The sequence below is a fragment of the Gracilinanus agilis genome, chromosome 4 (assembly GCF_016433145.1).
Source record: "Gracilinanus agilis isolate LMUSP501 chromosome 4, AgileGrace, whole genome shotgun sequence".
Lineage (NCBI taxonomy): Eukaryota > Metazoa > Chordata > Mammalia > Didelphimorphia > Didelphidae > Gracilinanus > Gracilinanus agilis.
In genome coordinates, this window is record NC_058133.1 from 388,557,713 (window position 1) to 388,578,270 (window position 20,558).

The following is a 20,558-nucleotide window of genomic DNA, read 5'->3' on the forward strand; positions in this document are numbered from 1 at the left end:
ACGTATCTCATGATAGCACTTATATAACCTATGTCATATTACCTTCCATCTCAGGGAGTTAGTGAGGGAGAGAGAGAACATGGATTGCATAATGCTAAAAAATTGTATTGATATATAATCTGGAAAAAAACATTTTAAAAACTAGTACTAGAGAAGCTAGAGAGAGGAGCAGGTTTGGAGGGACAGATGATGTTTGGTTTTGGACATACTGAGTTTAAGTTGTCTAAGGTGGCTATTAGAGATGTGAGACAAGAAGATAGTAGAGAAGTTAGTGCAGGATAGGTATATTTGAGAATTATCAGCATAGAGATGTTAATTGGTAGAGGAAGAATTCAACAGGACAGAGGGATGTGTGTGTATGTGTACACACATATGCTGCTTGTCTACACACACATATACTAGATATGTAAATATATATGTATTATATAGATACATATAATTTCTATTGTTATTTAAATAACCAAACAATTTTAATAATGAGCCTTTAATTTCCTGATGATTGATTCGATAAAGTCATTCATAACACATTGACTACAAACATAGTGCAGTTGAAAATTGAGGTTTATTCCTTAAATGTTATTGAAGAATGGTCCAGTGCATATATCTATGCCCAGCAAGAATATGCAAATCAACCAATAAGTATTTGTGTGCCTATTATGTGCCAGGCACAATGGATAAAGATATAAAATTAATGAAACAAATCCCTACACTCAAGAAGCTAAACTTCTTTAGGGAAGATCCAACCTATACTTTTAAATCAGCTATAATTTTCCACTCACTTGAGGAAATTACCCCAAAATGTTGGCATAATCTCAATCATAAAAGTAATAAAAGAATGTCTTGTTCATTCATTTTATAATCTTTTACATATCTTTTATAAAGAATTACAGGTACAGATATCCAATTTGACTTTTATATAAATTTAATACTATCTGTTTTACTTAATTCGAACTACAGAGGAGAAAAATAACTTAGCTAGACATATTTTTAGAGTATGGTTGTATGATCTCTTAGGATTTACTCACTAGAAAGAAAAAAAAGCCTATCCCCACTTCTTTAAAACTTGTTTAGCAAGATGTGATATTTGTTCATCATCTCCTTCAGGACATTCTAAGCCATAGTTCTTGATGTCCTTAGCAAATTGCACTTTCTTATTCTTTTCCATTTTAAAATTGCGTCCAAATTTCTAACCATAGTGTTTGTATTAACTCAGAAGTTAAATAAACATCTTGATTCTTTTGTTAGACATCTAACAAATACAGACTATTCTGGAAAAGAGCCCAAGTTTTGCAGTTATTCTATAGTTAACCATATAATTTCATACAGGGTTTGGGGAAACGCATAATATTTTGTAGTTATTTGTAGCCATTTTGTAATATTTGTAGCTCTTGTCTGCTTCTGAATGTAAACCCAGGTCTTGTATTCTCTAATGTCCTAGCATTAATCAATAAACAAAATTTTTTGAAATATCTCTTATATTCCAAGCCTTATGTTAAGAATATAGCTAAAAAAATTAGACAGCTCCTGACTTCAAAGTATTTTCATTCTGCTTGAATTCACTAAAAACCACAATTCATTATGTCTCTCAAAGTGTTTTCTTGAGCCACCAACCAAAGGGCATGTTTAGTAATTTAGTCTTGTCAGGTTCTTCATGACCTTGAAGGCCCTAGCACTCCAATGTAGTTAAAGGGGTTGTCTTTTTTTTTTTTTTTTTTCAAATTTTATTTATTTATTTATTTTTTAGAAAAATTTTCCATGATTCCATGATTCATGTTCTTACTTTCCCCTTCATCCTCTCAAACCCCCAGCCCATAGCTGACACACATTTCCACTGGTTTTAACATGTGTCGTCAGTCAAGACCTATTTCCATATTATTGATAATTGCATTTGTGTGGTAGTTTCAGTTTCGAGTCTACATCCCCAATCATGTCCGCATGAACCCATATGTTCAAGCTATTGTTTTTCTTCTGTGTTTCCTCTCCTGTAGTTCTTCCTCTGAATTTGGGTAGTGTTCTTTTCCATAAGTCCCTCAGAATTGTCCTGGATCATTGCATTACTGCTAGTACAGAAATCCATTACATTCGATTTTTCCACAGTGTATCAGTCTCTGTGTATAATGTTCTTCTGGATCTGCTCCTTTCACTCTGCATCAATTCCTGGTGGTCATTCCAGTTCACATGGAATTCCTCCAGTTTATTATTCCTTTGAATACAATAATATTTCATCACCAGCATGTACCACAATTTGTTCAGCCATTCCTCAAGCTGAAGTATCACTTTCCACTTATCATATTGGCTAACATGATGGAAAAAGAAAATAATAAATGCTGGAGGGAATGTGGGAAAATAGGTATATTTCATTCATTCGTTTCTTCCTTCCTTCTTCCTTTCCTTCCTTCCTTCTTTCCTTCCTTCCCTCCTTTCCTCTATCTGTTTTTTCTTTCTTTCTTAACCCTCTTCTATTAGTCCAGTTTTTGCCACCACAAAGAGCACAGCTATAAATATTTTTGTGCATGTCTTTTTCCCTATGATCTCTTTGGGATACAAAACCAGAAATGGATCAAAGGGCAGGCAGTCTTTTTAGCGCTCTTTGGGCATAGTTCCAAATTGCCATCCAGAATGGTTGGATCAGTTCACAACTCCACCAGCAATGCATTAATGCCCCAATTTTGCCACATCCCCTCCAACATTCATTACTCTCCCTGTTGTCATTTTATCCAATATTCAGTACTCTCCCCACTGTCATTTTATCCAATCTGCTAGGTGTGAGGTTATAGCTCAGAGTAGTTTTGATTTGCATTTCTCTAATTATTAGAGACTTAGAACACTTTCTCAAGTGCTTATTGATAGTTTTGATTTCTTTATCTGAAAATTGCCTATTCATGTCCCTTGCCCTTTATCTAAAGGGATTATCTTGGCAAAGATATTAGAGTGGTTTTCCATTTCCTTCTCTAGTTAAATAAGGCAAACAGAATTTAAATGCCAAGGGTTACCTAGCTAGTAAGTTTCTGAGGCTGGATTTGAACTCAGGTCTTCTTGACTGTGGGCTCAGCACTCTATCCATTGAGCTACCTAGCTGTTTCCAAAAGGATACAATAGCTCAAAGCAAAATATATTTAATTACAAGGCAAAGGAAAATAAATGACAGAAGCAAGTCTTCCTCTACCACTGAGATTGGTTTATTTCAAAGGCTACCACACCACTAGGAGGAGAAGGGATACAATCCAAAAACTTACATTTGTTATGAATATTTGTTAATTAAGTAAGAAATAAAAGATTCTTGACAGGTTAGATATAGCTGTATAAGAGATACAATTTAGTGAATTGGATTCCTTTAAATCATAGTGGAATTTACAAAGAGGATGATGGGAAAAAGGAATTTCCCAGAGGTTCCTAGGAAGTACAGTTGTTATCAATGAAGGCATTCTTTGAAAGGTCCTGAATAAGGAAGATTGTTCAAGGAGTGGCTCTGTGAGTTTGGAGAATTTCTGACGAATTTATCTCTTGAAAAACATCCTAGCCAGCCAGAGAAGAGTGTTGGGTGTAGTACCTGTGCTTGCCCCAGTTGGTGGCAGAAAAGAGTGAGCTGCTTGAGTGGAGAAGACTGAGAATTCTGACAAATTGAATTTTCATCTGAGCAGTAGGAAAGAAATCTGACATTCCTCTCTGTTTATTAAGTTTATATTTTAGATTTAGGATAGAAAGATAGATATTTGGGGAATTTAGTTAGATAGTGTAAAATAAGAAGGATCACTCTTAGTGATCATGAAGGCTTCCCTTATGGGAAAGATTGAGTTTGAGATTTATTTAGAATTTATTAGTTATAGGGAATATTTTATTATCAATACCTATTTTTCCTTTTCCTTTTCCTTTTATTCCAATTTTTATTAGTTATAATAAATAGGGTTTTATATAACTGGCCTGAGCAGGAATTTTTCTTCAACTGCTTGAGCAGCAATTTTTTTCTTAAAAGTCAAACTCAAGAGCCTGTGCACATCAGTGACAACTATTAGTAACACCAATACAAATCATTAATAAGGGTCAATACCCTTTATAACACATTAGAGGGCACATTAGAGAGTTTCTTTTGTAGGAAATAAGTATGGTCAGGGAACATATATAATACATCTGGCTTGGTCAGCTTGTCCTCCTGCTGCTTGCTCCTCCACAGACTAATGGCTTAGAATTCCATTGGAAAAATTATATTGAAGAGAGGTTCTAGGTTGCTCTGTGTTCTCTGATCTACTCTGATATTTTTTGGTTGACTGCTCTCTGCTACTCCCTGGAGTTTTTACTATGCTCTGTCTCCTGCTGTTCTTTGTTGATATCTCTGAATAGTTTTCAGCTAGCACTTTTGTTGGGCTGCTGCTTTCTATAGACATCTCCACTGCTCTCTGCTACCCTCTTCTGCTCTGTTGCCATGTATTTTTCAGCTAATACATCTAGCCTCTTTTTCTGTGGGGATTTGGGAAATAGGTATTTATCAGATTATAGCCCCAGAAGCTACTTAAATATTTTTTTAAAATTTCAAATCTTGGTCAGTCATTCAAAGCCAGGCATCTATCAAAGTTCTTAGGCATTTAGCAAGTTTTAAAAAATAAGGTTACTATATACAGGTATTGTTTTAGGGACTAGAGATACATAGATGAAAAAAACACAGTACTTTGCTCTTAAGCAGTTTAAATTCAGTTAGCAGATATGTACATATGTAACTATATAGGAAATAAATATATAGAGCATAAAGGGAAGGTAGATGATGAGAGGAAAACTGTTAGCAGGGAATGCATCAGGAAAGGCTTCATGTAGAAGCCGATGTTTAAACTGAGTCTTGAAGGTAGTAAAGGATTCTGTGAGGTGGAAATGAGAAAGGAGTACATTTCAGGAATGGGTAACGGCCAATGAAAAGGGACAGAGATGGGAGATGGAGTGGAATGGAGCAAGAACATTAAGAATGGGAAGAGGAGTATATTGATCCTTGAAAGAAATGTTGGAGCCAATTTGTGAAAGGTCTTAAAAACTGAAATAAAGAGTTAAAAATTTACTTTGGTGGCAATAGGGAGTTATTAGAATTTACATTTAAATGTAACCCATATACAAAAAGAATCACCACTATCACATAATTAACAATTTATAAGTTCTACTTGATGACTTTGAAGAAGGAGGAACCTACTACCTCTCCAGGCAGTCTATTCCACTTTTGAATATCTATAGTTAACAAGTTTTTCTTGACATCAAATCTAAATTCACCTCCAAGCAATTTTCACCTGCTGGTCCTGATTCTTTTCTCTGGCATCAAATAAAACAATCAATTAATAAACATTTATTAAATGCCTACTCTGTTCCAGAAAAAATGCTAAACTCTGAGAATACTAAAAGATGCAAAAGGCCATCTCTGCCCCTAAGAGTTTATAATTTAGAACAAATCTAATCTCTCTTCCACAAGGCCAGAAACTTGACCTTGATTTTAACAAATGTTTGGCATTCTGAAAGGTACAAGGGAATTGGGAGAATAGTATAGATTTGGTAGACAGCTTTTTTTTAATAATAAGCTTTTAATTCCATCACATTGTTCTAGTGACTCATGATTAATGAAAATTTAGATATTTGATATTCTGAGCTTGATCATGAGCAATAATTGTAAATAATATCCATATACTTTTAGCCATTATTGACAAATAAACTAATGTCACATTTCAGATGGATTGAGCAATGAAGATGTAGTACTCATTTTATAAAAGACAATTCCAAAGACAAAATAATCACTTTGTTATAAGGACACCATAGAGTACAGAACTGTTTCCATTACTATTTTAGAACAGAATATAGCATTCATTGCTAGAGTTAGTTAAATCTAAAAGTTGGGATGCCTTTTTGGAAGACAATATTGGGAAAATGTCACTTAAATCTCATTTTGATGAGAAGATGCAAATCCAAATATAGTCAATAATATTTAGGAATGGTAAATATAGCCATTATCCAAAATCCAGAAATAACAATCATAATTACAATATTGGCATACATGATACTCTACTTTTTGCAAAATGCTTTGAGTAAATTACCTTATTTCTTCCTCAAAACAGATCTGTTAAGTAGAATGTCAATGTTTTATTATCCTTGTTTATAAAATCTTGTTTGTATTTTTTATTACCATTATTTCAAACTATATTTCTCCCCACTCCCTTAGGTAGCTTACCATAGTGTTACAAGTAAAGGCTAATTTGAGCCATTCCTTCAACAAAATTAAAAAAAATAAAGAGAAAAACAATTCCTCAAAACTGTTTAATTCTTCCATCATATATATATATATATATATATATTCATTTGATATTAGTTTTACCCTCTTGGATCATTGCTTTTTTGGGGGGGAGGGTAGAAGGGTTTCTGTAGTTCAATGAAATTATGAGCTATGTGGTGCAGTGTTACCCAAGATGTTTGGATAATAGAAGAGGGAACTGACAAAAAGTGATCCAGTGGAGGAGGAAATGACAAACTACTCCAGTATCTTTGCTAAGAAAACTCCATGGACAGTATTAAATTACCTTTAATGAAAAAACATGAAACCAATTTTGTCCTGGAGAAATGATGATTATGAAGAGATGGATACTAAATACGGGGAACACAATTAGCATGAGATAAATTGAACTTTGCCATAGGTACCCACATCTAAATGGATGATCTTTCTTTCCGGGAGAGTATCCTTCTTCCCTGGAGCAGCCACAGCTCTTGAGCCTCACTTTGTGAGCTGGCCCATAATATAAACCACCTTCCAGTCTGCTGTCTCCAGAATTCCACTATCAAATCACCGCTTTTCCAGGTTCTACCTTTCCCCAATATACTTTTTTCTTTAAATTTCTTTTTTTCTTTAAATTTTTATAGATATACTTTTTTCTTTAAATTTTTATAGATATACTTTTTTCTTTAAATTTTTTTTTAAAACTCTTACCTTTTGTCTTGATATCAATTCTAGGACAGAAGAGTGTTTAGGGCAAAGGCAATTGGGGTTAAGTGACTTGTCTAGGGTCATACAGCTAGGATGCATCTGATATCAGATTTGACTCAGGCATTCCTAACTCCAGACCTGGTATTCTATGCACTTTGTTACCTAACTGCTCCCCAAATATACTTTTAAACCCATGGACAAGGCCTAGACCATCTCCCTTTCTAGTGCAAATGTTCCTGTAGTCTCTGATTGTCCTTTCTCAGTTTTCCATTAAAATCCTTTCTCAACTGCCTTTACTCAGGTTAAAAAATAAATTGCTAGTCCTAGGTCAGCTAAACATTTAAAAAGCAAATAACTGTTTGAGATAAACATGAGGCAGATGATGTGTTTACTAATTACCTTAAAAAGTGATTGTTTTTATAAGATCTAATTTATAGAAGAATGCTAACTTTGTCTTTGTTGTCCAGGTAGTTAAAGCTTTAGAGACGGTTGATCAGATTTTTGGAATGTTAATGGATGGACTAAAACAAAGGAATCTACACAAATGCGTCAACATCATTCTTCTGGCTGACCATGGTAAGTTTTCTTTCATGGGTTTATTTATTTAGTGTTCCCTTTTGCAGTTCTTTACCTTACTTAGTATTAATCTTTGATCATACAAAGTAACAATAATGACAAAGAATGCATTCTCTCAGCAGCACTAGAATAAGAATCAGTTAATGTCAACATATATTAATTTGATAGGTACCACGATCTGTCTGTGCTAGATTTTGGTAGCATAAATTCAGCAATAGCATTAAATGAATAGAGAACTACAGAAAAATAAAATAATTAGAGTTGATAACCCAACCAAGTTTTTTTTTCTGATTCTAAAGTGTTATCAACAGTAATAATACTAATTTTTATATTGTGCTTTATGAACATTATTTCTGCTCTCATTATAAATAAGAACCATAGGTATGATTCCTCTGTTTCCCCCTTTAAAAAAAACAAACAACTCTCATCTTCTTTCTTTATATTTTTTAAACCCTTACTTTCCATCTTAGAATTAACTCTTAAGTACTAATTTCAAAGCAGAAGAGTGGTAAGGGCTAGGCAATTGAAATCAATTGACTTGCTCAGGGTTACACAGCTAGAAAGTATCTGAGACTAGATTTGAATCCAGGACTTCCCATCTCTGGACCTGATTATCTACTGAGCCACCTAGATGCCCTCTTAGTATCAGTTCTAAGACAGAAGAGTATCAAGGGCTAGAAAATCTGGGTTAAGTGACTTGCCAAGTTCCCACAGCTAGAAATTATCTGGGGCCCCAGGTTCTCCTGGTTTCAGACCTGGCTATTTATGGTACCTAGGTGCCCTAATTTTCCCATTTTTTTAAATGTGTGGATGGATGAATGAAAAAATATTTATTAAGTCCTTACTATGTATGAAATACTCTGCTAAGCAATGTGTATACAAGTAGAAAAGAGAAATAATCCTCGTTCTCAAGGAAGGAGCTCACATTAAAAAGAGAAGGGAGGGGAAACATCTATAAGGAGGTTTAATCTCCTTTAGATGGACAGGTCTCATGGTGCTTAGGGTGCAGAGGCAAAGCAGAGATGGTATCCTGAGGTAGAAAAGGTGAAGGAGAGGTCAGATTTCTATTGTTCCCAGGTTTCTTGGGTAAACTTGCCCATTCATGATTTTCCTGGATATTATTAACTTTTTTCCCTCTATATGAATTTTATTATTTGCTATACTTCTATAAAATAATCCTTTGGCAATTGGATTGTATAGTATTTGATAGATGAGTTCATTTAGGTAGTATTGTCATTCTTTTTATATTTACTCCTCCTATCAATAAACTATTACTATTTGTCCAATTACTTTGGTTTGTCTTTATTTCTGTAAAGTTTTTTATAATTGTATAATTCTTGTATGTATCTTGGTTGGTAGAGTCTCAAGTTACTTAAAAGGAATTTCTCTTTCTATCTCTTCTAGCTGTTTTCTAAAAATGATATTATATAGAAATAACAATGGTTTGTATGAATTCATCCTATATCCTATGATTTTGCTGGTTATTAATTGTTTCAATTCATCTTTGGTTTTAGATTCTCCAGGGTTCTTAAAATATACCATCATGTCATCTGCAAATGTGATAATGTTGTTTCTTCTTTACCTATATTTATTCTGTTTCTCTTTCTTGTCTTATTGCTAAAGCCAAAATTTCTAGTATTATGTGAAATACAGGTGGTAATAAAGGACATCTTGGTTTTACCCTTGATTCTGTTGGAAAGGATTTTAGTTATCCCCATTATATAAAATGATGACTCTTAGTTTTAGATACATACAATTTATCATATTTTAAAAGGTCCATTTTAAATAGAAGTGGATATCTTGTCAAAATTAAGCATTACTTACTATTATTATTTGCCAGAGATTATCCTCATTGCTTGGGATAAAAGAATAGAAACAACATTATTTGCTCTCAAGAAGCTTACACATATGCATACTTTATTTCCCCTCTTCTCATTGGAAAGAAAATGAAATCTTTTAAAGTTGTTTGTCTTTATAATCTTGCTATTATGTAAATTGTTCTGGTTTTGCTCACTTCATTCTGCATCAGCTCTTTCTCTGAAACCACGCTTACTTTATATACCATAATTTGTTCCACGCTTACTTTATATACCACAATTTTTCCACTGTTCCTTAAGTGATGGACACTCCTTTAGTTTCCAGTTCTTTGCCAGTACAAAAAGTTGTTATAAATATTTTCATATATATGAATCCTTTTTCATTTTCTTTAATTTCTCTGGAGTATATAGGCTTGTGTCGAAAGGTATGTACACCATAGTGACTTTTGGATATTCTAAAATACTTTACTGAATGGCTGAACTAGTTCATAAGTTCTCCTAGGAGAAAATAACATATACATAGACAATATAGCACATATGCAAGATAATTATAGACATGATTAACATTGTTAAAATTGATAAGAACTTGCCTAAATTCTATGTCTATATTTTTTTCAGGAATGGATCAGACATATTGTAGTCAGGTAGAATATATGACTGATTACTTTCCAGAAATAAACTTCTACATGTATGAAGGTCCTTCACCTCGCATCCGGTCTCGAAATATTCCACGTGAATATTTTAATTGTAAGTATTAATCTGTTTTTTGTAAATGACCATGTGAGTCAGAAGGCATGGATAATCAGAAATAAAATTTGAGAGAGTAACTCAGAGATCATCTGTCTTATCTCCTACAAAGGAGAATGTTAATTTTTTACTTTGTTTTACCCTATACTTAGTATAAGTACACAGCACAGAATAGATACTCATTCCTCTTTCATTCTACTATCTCTTTTAACTCTGCTAAAAAACAAAACTAAAGTAGGTGCTTGTTAAATTAATTGGAATGGAAATTTAGAGAAGGGTCACATAGAGTCAAATGAGAATTTCCCATTTTAATGAAAGTTGAAATGAAGATATTCCATAACTTCTCGTGTTAGACTCTGCCGTTCAATAAAAACTTATCCTACTCCTAGGCATAATCTCATAAATGAATATATGACTGAAGCCCCTCTATGAATATCTCTTATTTTTAACAATTAGCAATTAAAATAATAATTGATGTTTAAAATAATAATTAATATTTTTCTCTTCTTAATACAGTTGATCATGAAGGAATTGTTGGAAACCTCAGTGTAAGTAATAATTATTTTCTGGGTCCACTTAAAAATTCTTTTACTTGGTGACTAGAGCCTGAATTCCTATCAACTTACTTATTTTTGATACATTACTAAGCCAGAACCTCTCACCATTTCCTTCATTCTCCCTACTAACACTTTTCTCTATCCATTTGAAATTTTATAAACTAGCAGCTTTCGTCCCAGAGATTATTTCATTTTGTGAAGGAAACAGGAAGAAAGATTTTTATGCAAAGATGGCATTTTTGCCACCATTGGTGACTTCCTACTTGGCTCTTGAGGTTTCCAGTTTGTGCCCTTCAAAAAAGGGTCATTCATATATTAATCCTCTAACATCTTTACTTAAGTTTTTCAAACATGGCCACGTATTTCAGACTCCCTTAGCTCAACGAAAACAAAGTGTCAGAGATTCTTACAGTTCCCAAGACAGCTCAGAAAAAATCACTTCATCCTCTATGAATGACATCTGTTGACTATACTTGGTTAACACACCTTGATTTGAAACTGAAATGAAAAATGTAAACATTGTAGGGGATATGTGTTAGTCAAAGTTTTAAAAAATTTTACCACCATTTTGATGAAGTGCTAGTCTTTGGGGGAATCGTTTGTTGAGATCTAGAAATCTTTAATTTCTATACAAATGATATAAAACTCTTAATAGATGTTAGTGCAAAATCTTGATATGTAAATCTGATTGTTAAGGCATTTTTTTCATTGTATAGTTTATACCTGACTTAAAAATATGATTGTATATTTTTAGCATTCATTGAATAGTTTATATCAGATTTAGAAATATGATTGCATAGTTTGTATCATTCATGATATACTTTATATCAGATATAATATTTATCCTATATTCTAGTATTTATCTTCTTCACTCTGAATTCTCCTTTTTAATTTTAATTTTTAAAAAATTTACTTAAAACTCCAATCACTTGATGTTACATTTGACAGGGATGAAGGGTATAGAGTAGAGACAGAAGCTGCTAAGACTGGTCAAATCTGTCCCAAGCTAAGGGTGGAGTTCTTTAAAATATGATAGGAGATCTGGTATATCCTATCTAGATGCTATAGTCAAAGTCTAGGGGTGGCTTCAGAAATATGTGAGATTCTCCTCCACTACAATCGAACACACATATATACATAGTATCCTACCACTAGCGATGCAGTTTTGGACTCAGAGCTTCAAAAGGAGATATTTAGGTGCTACAATGGATAGAGTGCTGATCTTGGATTCAGGAAGATCTGAGTTCAAATTCGGTCTCAGACATTTCTTAGAAATGTGACACTGAGCATGTCACTTAACCTGTTAGCTTCAGTTTCTTCAGCTGTAAAATGAGAATAATGATAGCATTTACCTCCCAGGTTCGTTGTGAGGATCAAATTGGATAATAATTGTAAAGTGCTTACAACAGTGGATGGTACATAGTAAATACTATATTAATTTTAGCTATTATTATTATTATTATTATTATTATTCCAGGGCAGCTAGGTGGCACAGTGGATAGAGTGCTAGATCTGGAGTCAGGAAGATTCACCTTCATGAGTTCAAATCTGGCATCAGACACTTACTAGCTGTGTGACTCTGAAAAAGTCACTAAGCCCTGTTTGCCTCAGTTCCTTATCTATAAAATGAACTGGAAAAAAAAATGGCAAACCAATCTATTACCTTTGTCACAAGAACCTTAAACAGAATCACAAAGAGTCAGACATGACTGAAGTGTCTGAACACCAATTATAGTATTTACATTATAATATAATACTAAATATGATGTTATATATAATAAAATAGTATATTTTAATAATATAATAGTAATTATTATTATTAGAAGTAGTAGTAGTAGTAGCAGCATAGGAGTTAGAGCACTGGATTTGGACTCAGGAAGGTCTAAATTCCAATTTGGCCTCAAACACTTGCTAAGCTATGTGACCCTGGGCAAATCATTTAACCACTATTTGCCTCAGTTTCTTCATCTGTAAAATGGGATTAATAACAATAACATTCAATATTGTCAGAACAAAATGAAGTGATATTTTTAAAGCTCTTTGAAAACCTTAAAATGCTATATAAATGCTAATTATTGTTATTAGACATTCATGGCCAAAGCAGATAAAGGGTTTAACTGAAAGATTATAGTATATATATAGAATATTATAGTATATATATAGAACTGGGTTTTCCTTACTTATTCTGATTAAGCTCAACTCTTCCTTTATCCACATGGTTTCCTGGAATAGTCATGGCCTGTGCCACAGGATTTTCAGTTTTCCTATTTCTGAGACTTTAGGTCTAGCCTTAGACTATATTTGTGAGTCTAAGAATGTTAAGGGACCACTGTAAACAAGGGGCACACTTCTCTTCATCTCTTTTCCTTTGTGGTAAAAGAGAAACTGTTTTTTGGGGTATATAAATGAATATTTATCTATATTTTTGCTTACATTTATACACATACACAGTTTTGAGACCTACCAACCTTCTGTGATTAAAAAGAATTAATAAGAAAATTCTACTGAAAAGGAAATCAAATATAAACTACTGCTTAATAAAAACATCCATTGTATTCTTTTTTGTACATGTATGAGTTGTAATGGACTTATACTTAATGTTTGGAAAAATAAGTTGCCAGGTACAAGAAACTTTTCGCCAACATCTTAAAATAACCAAACCATCCTGTCAAAATGTTAATGAAATAATAATAGTACAGATTTCTGGATGCAAATATATCTTGCATCCAAAAATCTTATTTTCTTAAACATTAAGTATAAAAAGAACCTCATTTCACTAGAATATAAATATCTACTAGATTGTATACCTAGGTATATAAATTGATATATAAGCTCCCCGAGGGCAGGGACTGTTTGTTTTTGTTTTGTTTTTGGATTCCAAGGGTTTCTTATAGACTCTATAATATAGAGCCGGTCACATAGTGAGTCCTTAGTAAATTCATATAGAATTGCAAAATGACCCATATATTTCATTTTGTTTGGTCTTCCAAATAGCTCTTTGCTGTGCAATCTGATGATGGCTTGTCTCCTATTTTGTTGCACAAGACTAAATTAACTTCATTCAAAGAAGTATAGGAACATATTCTCAGGGAACAAGAAGTGTCTGTCTGCTGTGAGTTTTAGGAGGATATATTTTTTACAAACATTTATTTATCATGAGCTAAAAAAACATCAACAAACATCAACATTTCTTTGGCGCTTGCTGTTTCTTTCATGGGCATTTCCCTTCATACCTTATAAAACTGTCCTTTGCCCTAAACAAAAATATAATGAAAGCTTCTCCTTCCTCCTTTATGGAAAAATAAGTATGGACAAACAAAATCATTTCAAATGTTGGCCATGTTCAGAATATCTGTCTCTTTCTGCTTCTTTAGTCTATCATCTGCTAAGAGATGAGATACATGGTGTCCTGATTGGTTAATACATTGATCAGAGTTCTTAGTTCTTTTTCAGTTTTTATTTATGATCTTATAATTATTGTATAAATTGTTTTCATGATGAAATCTTTACTTGTTTTTCAGTGTAAAAAAGCAGTTCAGCATTTTAAACCTTACTTGACTCCAGACTTGCCCAAACGATTGCATTATGCTAAAGATATTAGAATTGACAAAGTTCACCTACTTGTGGATGAGCAGTGGTTGGCTGTAAGGTTTGTATGGATCATTTACTTAATTCTCAAAACACCAATATCTCGTGTTTTCCAACAGTTATCCAAATTTTCCTCTTATTCTTATGCTCATATAATTTGAGGGTAGATGGGATGAATATCTTTGACATATAAAACAGGGTCCTGTGTTTTATTCTATAATTTCATATTGCAATTATGCTTCTTAGTTTATAGATATCTTGGAATCATAGATTACATCTGGCAGAAACCTTAGAATTGTTTAATCGAGCTCTCTCATTTTTTAGATGAAGAACCTTGAGATTAAGTGGTCTAAGCAAAGATGGCATTCCAAACCAGATCCTCTGAGTTTATATTTATGTCCTTCCTTTGATTCTACGATCTGCTTTATTATTTATAGGATACAGTTGAATGCATCCTGGGAGATAGTAAAGTATTTCTATATGTTCATGTCAGGCACAATCTTTAAGCATACTGTTGTCATCAGAATAATGACCTCTGTTATGTTACAGAATAATTTTAAGTTCAGGCTTGTGTGAAAACAGAAATCAAATTAGATTTTTTTTCTCAACCTTTTTTCCACCTTTTGAAGGGAAATTAAGTAGAAAATTTTATGGTTATAGGAAAATTACTACTTTGAACTTTTTCTATTTTCTATCAGTTGTAAGAGGCAGCATAATATGATGGAGAGAGTCAAATTCAGAACCAGGGAGACCTGGACTCTTGAAGTACTGATCATGTGATTCTGGGCAAGCTGATTATTCAGTGCTGCATTGGTAGGAGAATTCCCTATACCAATGAAATCATAGTTTCTTTCATCATTCCAAGCATGTTTTTTTCCCTAAAGCACAGTACTCAGCACATAGTAGGTACTTAATAATGCTTAATGACTTGACTTGTTGACATTTGAAGAGTATTGGTAGATTTCATTTTCCTGTTGTTGAAGATGGGTATAAGAATGTAACAAAAACAATAACCATTCATATTAGACCTTTATATTTATTATATATTTTTACTTTTAAAAATCTATTTTATTTTTTATTTTTCCCACATTACTTTATTTAGAATATTTTCCCATGATTACATGATTCATGTTCTCTTCCTCCCCTTTTGACTCTCCCCTCCCAGAGCTGAGAAGCAATTCCACTGGTTTATACATGTCTTAATACTCAAAACCTATTTCCATATTATTCATATTTGAAATAGAGAAATCTTTTAAAAACCACAACCCCAAATCATATACCCATATAAGCAAGTGAAAAATCATATTTTGCTTTCATGTTTCTACTCCCATAGTTCTTTCTCTAAATGTGGATTGCATTCTTCATAAATTCCATTGAATTGTTCTTGATCATTACATTGTTATTAGTAACAGAGTCTATTACAGTTGATCATTCCATAATGTTTTACTTTCTGTGTATAATGTTCTCCTGATTCTCCTCATTTCACTCCACATACATTTACAGAGGCCTTTCCAGTCCAAATAGAAATCAAGCAGTTTATCATTCCTTATAGCACTAAAGTATTCCATCACCATCACATACCGCACAATTTGTTCAGTCATTCCCTAGTCATGGGACATCCTCTTGTTTTCCAATTTTTTGCCACCACAAAAAGCGCAGCTATAAACATTTTTGTACATTTTTAAAATCTCTTTGGGGTACAAACCCAGTAGTGGTATAGGTAGATCAAAAGGCATGCAATCTTTTAAAGCATTTTGGGCATAATTCCAATTGCCTTCCAGAATGGTTGGATCAATTCACGATTCTACCAGCAATGCATTAGTGTCCCAATTTTGCCATATCCCCTCCAACATTTATTATTTTCCTTTACTATCATATTGACCAATCTGCTAGGTGTGAGGTGGTACCTCAGAGTTGTTTTGATTTGCATTTCTCTATTCAGGAGGGATTTAGAACATTTTTTCATGTGATTATTGATAGTTTTGATTGCCTATTCATATCCTTTGACCATTTCTCAATTGGGGAATGGCTTACTTTATTGTAAATTTGACTTAGTTCCTTATATATATATGGGAAATTAGATCTTTGTCAGATAATTTTGTTATAATTCTTTCCCCCAGCTTGTTGCTTCCATTCTAATTTTGGTTGCATTGGTTTTGTTTGTACAAACCCTTTTTAATTTAATGTAATCAAAATTATCTATTTTACATCTTGTAATGTTCTCTGTATCTCTTGTTTGGTGTTAAATTCCTTCCTTTCCCATAGATCTGACAGGTATACTATTCTATGACCTCCTAATTTATTTATGATTTAACTCGTCTTTATATTTAAGTCATTTACCCATTTTGAATTTATAGGGTGTGAGATAAATCTAATTTTTCCCATACTGTTTTCCAATTTTCCCAGCCGTTTTTGATAAATAATGAGTTTTTATTCAAAAAATTGGGATCTTTGGGTTTATCAAACACTAGTTTGCTGAGGTCATTTACCCCTAGTCTATTCCATTGAACCACTCTTCTATCTCTTAGCCAATACCATACTGTTTTGATGCTCACTGCTTTGTAGTACAGTTTAAGATCTGGTAATGCTAGGCCCCCATCTGTTACATTTTTTTCATTAATTCCTTTGATATTCTCGATCTTTTGTTTTTCCACATGAACTTTATTATAATTTTTTCTAATTCTATAAGAAATCTTTTGGTAGTTTGACAAGTATGGTACTGAATAAGTAAAGTAGCTTAGTAGGATTGTCATTTTTATTATATATTAGCTCATCCTACCCATGAGTAATTAATGTTTTTCCAGTTGTTTAGAGCTAGATTTATTGGTGTGAAAAGAGTTTTGTAGTTGTGTTCATCTAGTTCTTGAGTTTGTCTTGGCAGATAAATTCCCAAATTTTTTATATTATGGAGTTTCTCTTTCTAACATTTGCTGCTGAGTTTTGTTGGAAATAGAAATACTGATGATTACTGTGGGGTTATGTTGTAACTTTCCTAAACTTTCTAATTCTTTCCACTAGCTTTTTAGTTGATTTTCTAGGCTTTTCTAGGTATACCATCATATCATCTGCAGAGTGATAGTTGTTTCCTCATTGCCTACTTTAATTCCTTCAATTTCTTTTTTCTTCTCTAATTGCTACCATTTGCATTTTTAGTACACTATTAAATAATAGTGGTGGTAATGGACACTCTTGCTTCACTCCTGATCTTATTGGAAAGGCTCTGAACTTTTCCCCATTGCAGATGATACTTGCTGATGGTTTTAAATATATACTATTTAATATTTTTAGGAAAGGCCCTTCTAATCCTATACTTTCTAATGTTTTCAGTAGGAATGGGTGTTATATTTTGTCAAAGGATCTTTCTGCATCTATTGAGATATCATGTGATTTCTGTTAGTTTGGTTATTGATATGGTCAACTATGTGGATAGATTTCCTAATATAAAATTAGCCCTGCATTCCTGGTATAACTCCTACCTGGTAAAAGTGAATAATCCTTGTGATAACTTGCTATAGTCTCTTTGCTAGTATTTTATTTAAGACTTACACTTATGTTCATTAAGGAGATTGGCCTATAGTTTTCTTTCTCTGTTTTTTGGTCTTCCTGGCTTGGGAATCAGTACCCTATTTGTGTCATGAAAAGAATTTTGTAAGACTCCTTCTTTGCTTAATTTGTCAAATGGCTTATGTAGTATTGGGATTAGTTGTTCTTTAAACGTTTGATAGAATTCACCTTTAAATCCTCTGGCCCTGGGGATTTTTTCTTAGGGAGTTCCTTGATGGCTTGTTCAATTTCTTTTTCAGAGATGGGATTATTTAAGTATTCTATCTTCTTTTGTTAATCTAGGCAATTTATATTTTTGTAAATATTCACTCACTTCACCTATATTGTCATATTTATTGCCATATATTTGGGTAATATATATTATATAAAATAATTTTCACGTTACATAATTTGATCCTCATAACAGCTTCATGAGGCAGCTGCTATTATTTCCTCCTTTTCAGAGATACAAAAACTGAGGCTAAGAGGTTAAAATGCTGTGCTAGTCACATAGTTAGTAAGCCTCTAAATGGTACTTGATCTCAAGTCTTCTTCATTCCAAATCTAGCCTTCTATTTACTCTTGCTGGTTCTAAGAGATAACTGAAGGACTAGATTTTTGTGAATAATGTGTCTTTGATAACGAAAGTCTAAAGACTGGTATGCCGATATGTCCCGATCACTGGTCTTAGATACCATTGGGATGGAAAACTTGGCATATCCCTAAAGTGACCACCAGGTGGCACTGTTCCATCTATCTCAGGTAAAGTTTGTCGGGATGCTTTATAGATTGAGAAAAGTCAAAGAAAAGTTTTCTCTTTAGTTGGGGGCAGGAGAATAGAGAATGATCAGATTTTATCTCTGTTTTATAGTAACCATGTCTTTTATAAGAGAGTGTAAACGAACCACATCTTGATCTATTAACTATTAATATTGTGAACAAAACATATGGTCTTGCACACTGGCTTAAAAAATAAAACAAAAAACAATACAAAACCACCCAAATATAATGGGCAAAAATGACAATAAATTGGAGAGCTTTACTCTGGATCTGTGGATGTCCACTGAAGTTAATATTGATGATGAAAGTGATCAGGGCATGAAGAGTTAGAAAGTGTCTAAAATAGGACAGAAGAAACATACTATTTCCAATGTGAGAACTAGGATGAATCTAAGGATAGAACATTTGTATAAGAGTACTGTCAGAAGTAGCAAAGTTCAAAATGAGTTAAAGGTGGCATTATATGCTGAAGACTCTAGACTTTTTTTTAAGCTATATTGAGAATAAAGAAATTATCAGGGGGAACATGGGAAGATGAGTACAGATGTTAGAGAGAAAGGAAAACTGCTGAAACAAGTTTTGCCTTCAAATTAAAGCATAGAGAACAATAATGTTTAAAAAAAGGAATGGTTACCAGAGATAAATGAATAAATAATAAGAAGAAACTTGAATATTCTGGATGAGTTCATACTACGGGACCCAAATGATCGAATGAATGAATGAAATGGACAATTTCATTCTATTGAAAGATCTGGCATATGTTACTGTTGATACAGAAAGTTTATATTGACAGTCATGTGGTAGATAGATAGGACAAAGAAGAGATTAGAAGCAGGGAGGCCAATTTAAAGGTTACTGTATTAATATTTCACATAAGGGATGACTAGGGCTTGAACTAGTTTGGTGGCTATGTGAGTGAAATGAAGGGATAGATGAAAGGGATACTGTGGAGATAGAAGTGAAAAGAGTTAACTGATTTAGTACAGGGTATGAAGTAGGGAAGAATCAAAGCTGACTCTGAGGTTGTCAACCCAAGTGATTGGAAAGGTGCCAGTGCCTTTTTAAAAAATCAGGGATTGAGGGGGCAGCTGGGTAGCTCAGTGGATTGAAAGCCAGGCCTAGAGATGGGAGGTCCTGGGTTTAAGTCTGGCCTTAGACACTTCCTATCAGTGTGACCCTAGGCAAGTCATTTAACCTCCATTGCTTAGCCCTTACTGCTATATATAGTATTGATTCTAAGATGGAAGGTAAGGGTTTTAAAAAAATCAGGGGTGGGTGGGTGGGAGGAGCAGCTAGTTAGTACAATGGTTAGAACACCAGGCCTAGAGTCTGGAGGACCTGGATTCCAGTCTGCTCTCACACACGCACTTCCTGGCTGCGTTGCCCTGGGCAAGTCACTTAACCTCAATTGCCTAGCTCTTGCCACTCTTCTGTCTTAGAATTGATACTAAAGCAGAAAGTAAGAGTTTAGAAAAATGGAGGACTGCCTGGGCAATGAAAGAATTGTATTCTGTCATAAGAATCACAATTGCCCTTCTTGGGACAGAAAAAGGTGTCCAAGATCAGTGCTTGGGCAACCCTAAATTTTCCATCCCAGAGCAAACCTCTAGCAGGCCCTCCTAGGTTATGGCTGTGACTGAATGTTAGAGGATTGTGATGCCTTCTACATAAGGGGAATTGTGGAGAGGGGCAGGTTTAGGATTAAGGAAAATGTGTTCTTTTTTGGGCACACTGATAGTGAATTGTGAAGTTGAAGAGTGATTAGATGCTGTAGAGATTAAGAGTAAGTAGAGATGGTCCTTTCTAGAAAAATTTCAAGAAAAGGTAGAAGATTAATATATAGTCTGATAGCTTGAGGGAATGCCAATCAGGTGAAAGTTTTTTTTTAATTTTTAAAGTATAGGAGAGATTTAGGCATATTTGTAGGCAACAGAGATGGAGCTAATAGGTAGGACAAGAGGAAGATGAGAAGTTCAAGACAGAGATGTGTTAAAGCCAAATTAAACTGGC

General features: G+C 33.5%; 1 protein-coding gene across 1 annotated transcript in view; it reads left to right on the forward strand.

Moving 5' to 3' along the window:
* ENPP3 (ectonucleotide pyrophosphatase/phosphodiesterase 3) overlaps positions 1 to 20,558 on the forward strand; it is a 123,338-nt gene that overhangs the window by 49,416 nt on the left and 53,364 nt on the right. The window contains exons 12-15 of the mRNA XM_044674524.1: positions 7,408 to 7,516; positions 9,952 to 10,080; positions 10,597 to 10,628; positions 14,159 to 14,286. Coding sequence (XP_044530459.1) covers positions 7,408 to 7,516; positions 9,952 to 10,080; positions 10,597 to 10,628; positions 14,159 to 14,286 — 398 coding nt within the window. The remainder of the gene's footprint in view (positions 1 to 7,407; positions 7,517 to 9,951; positions 10,081 to 10,596; positions 10,629 to 14,158; positions 14,287 to 20,558) is intronic.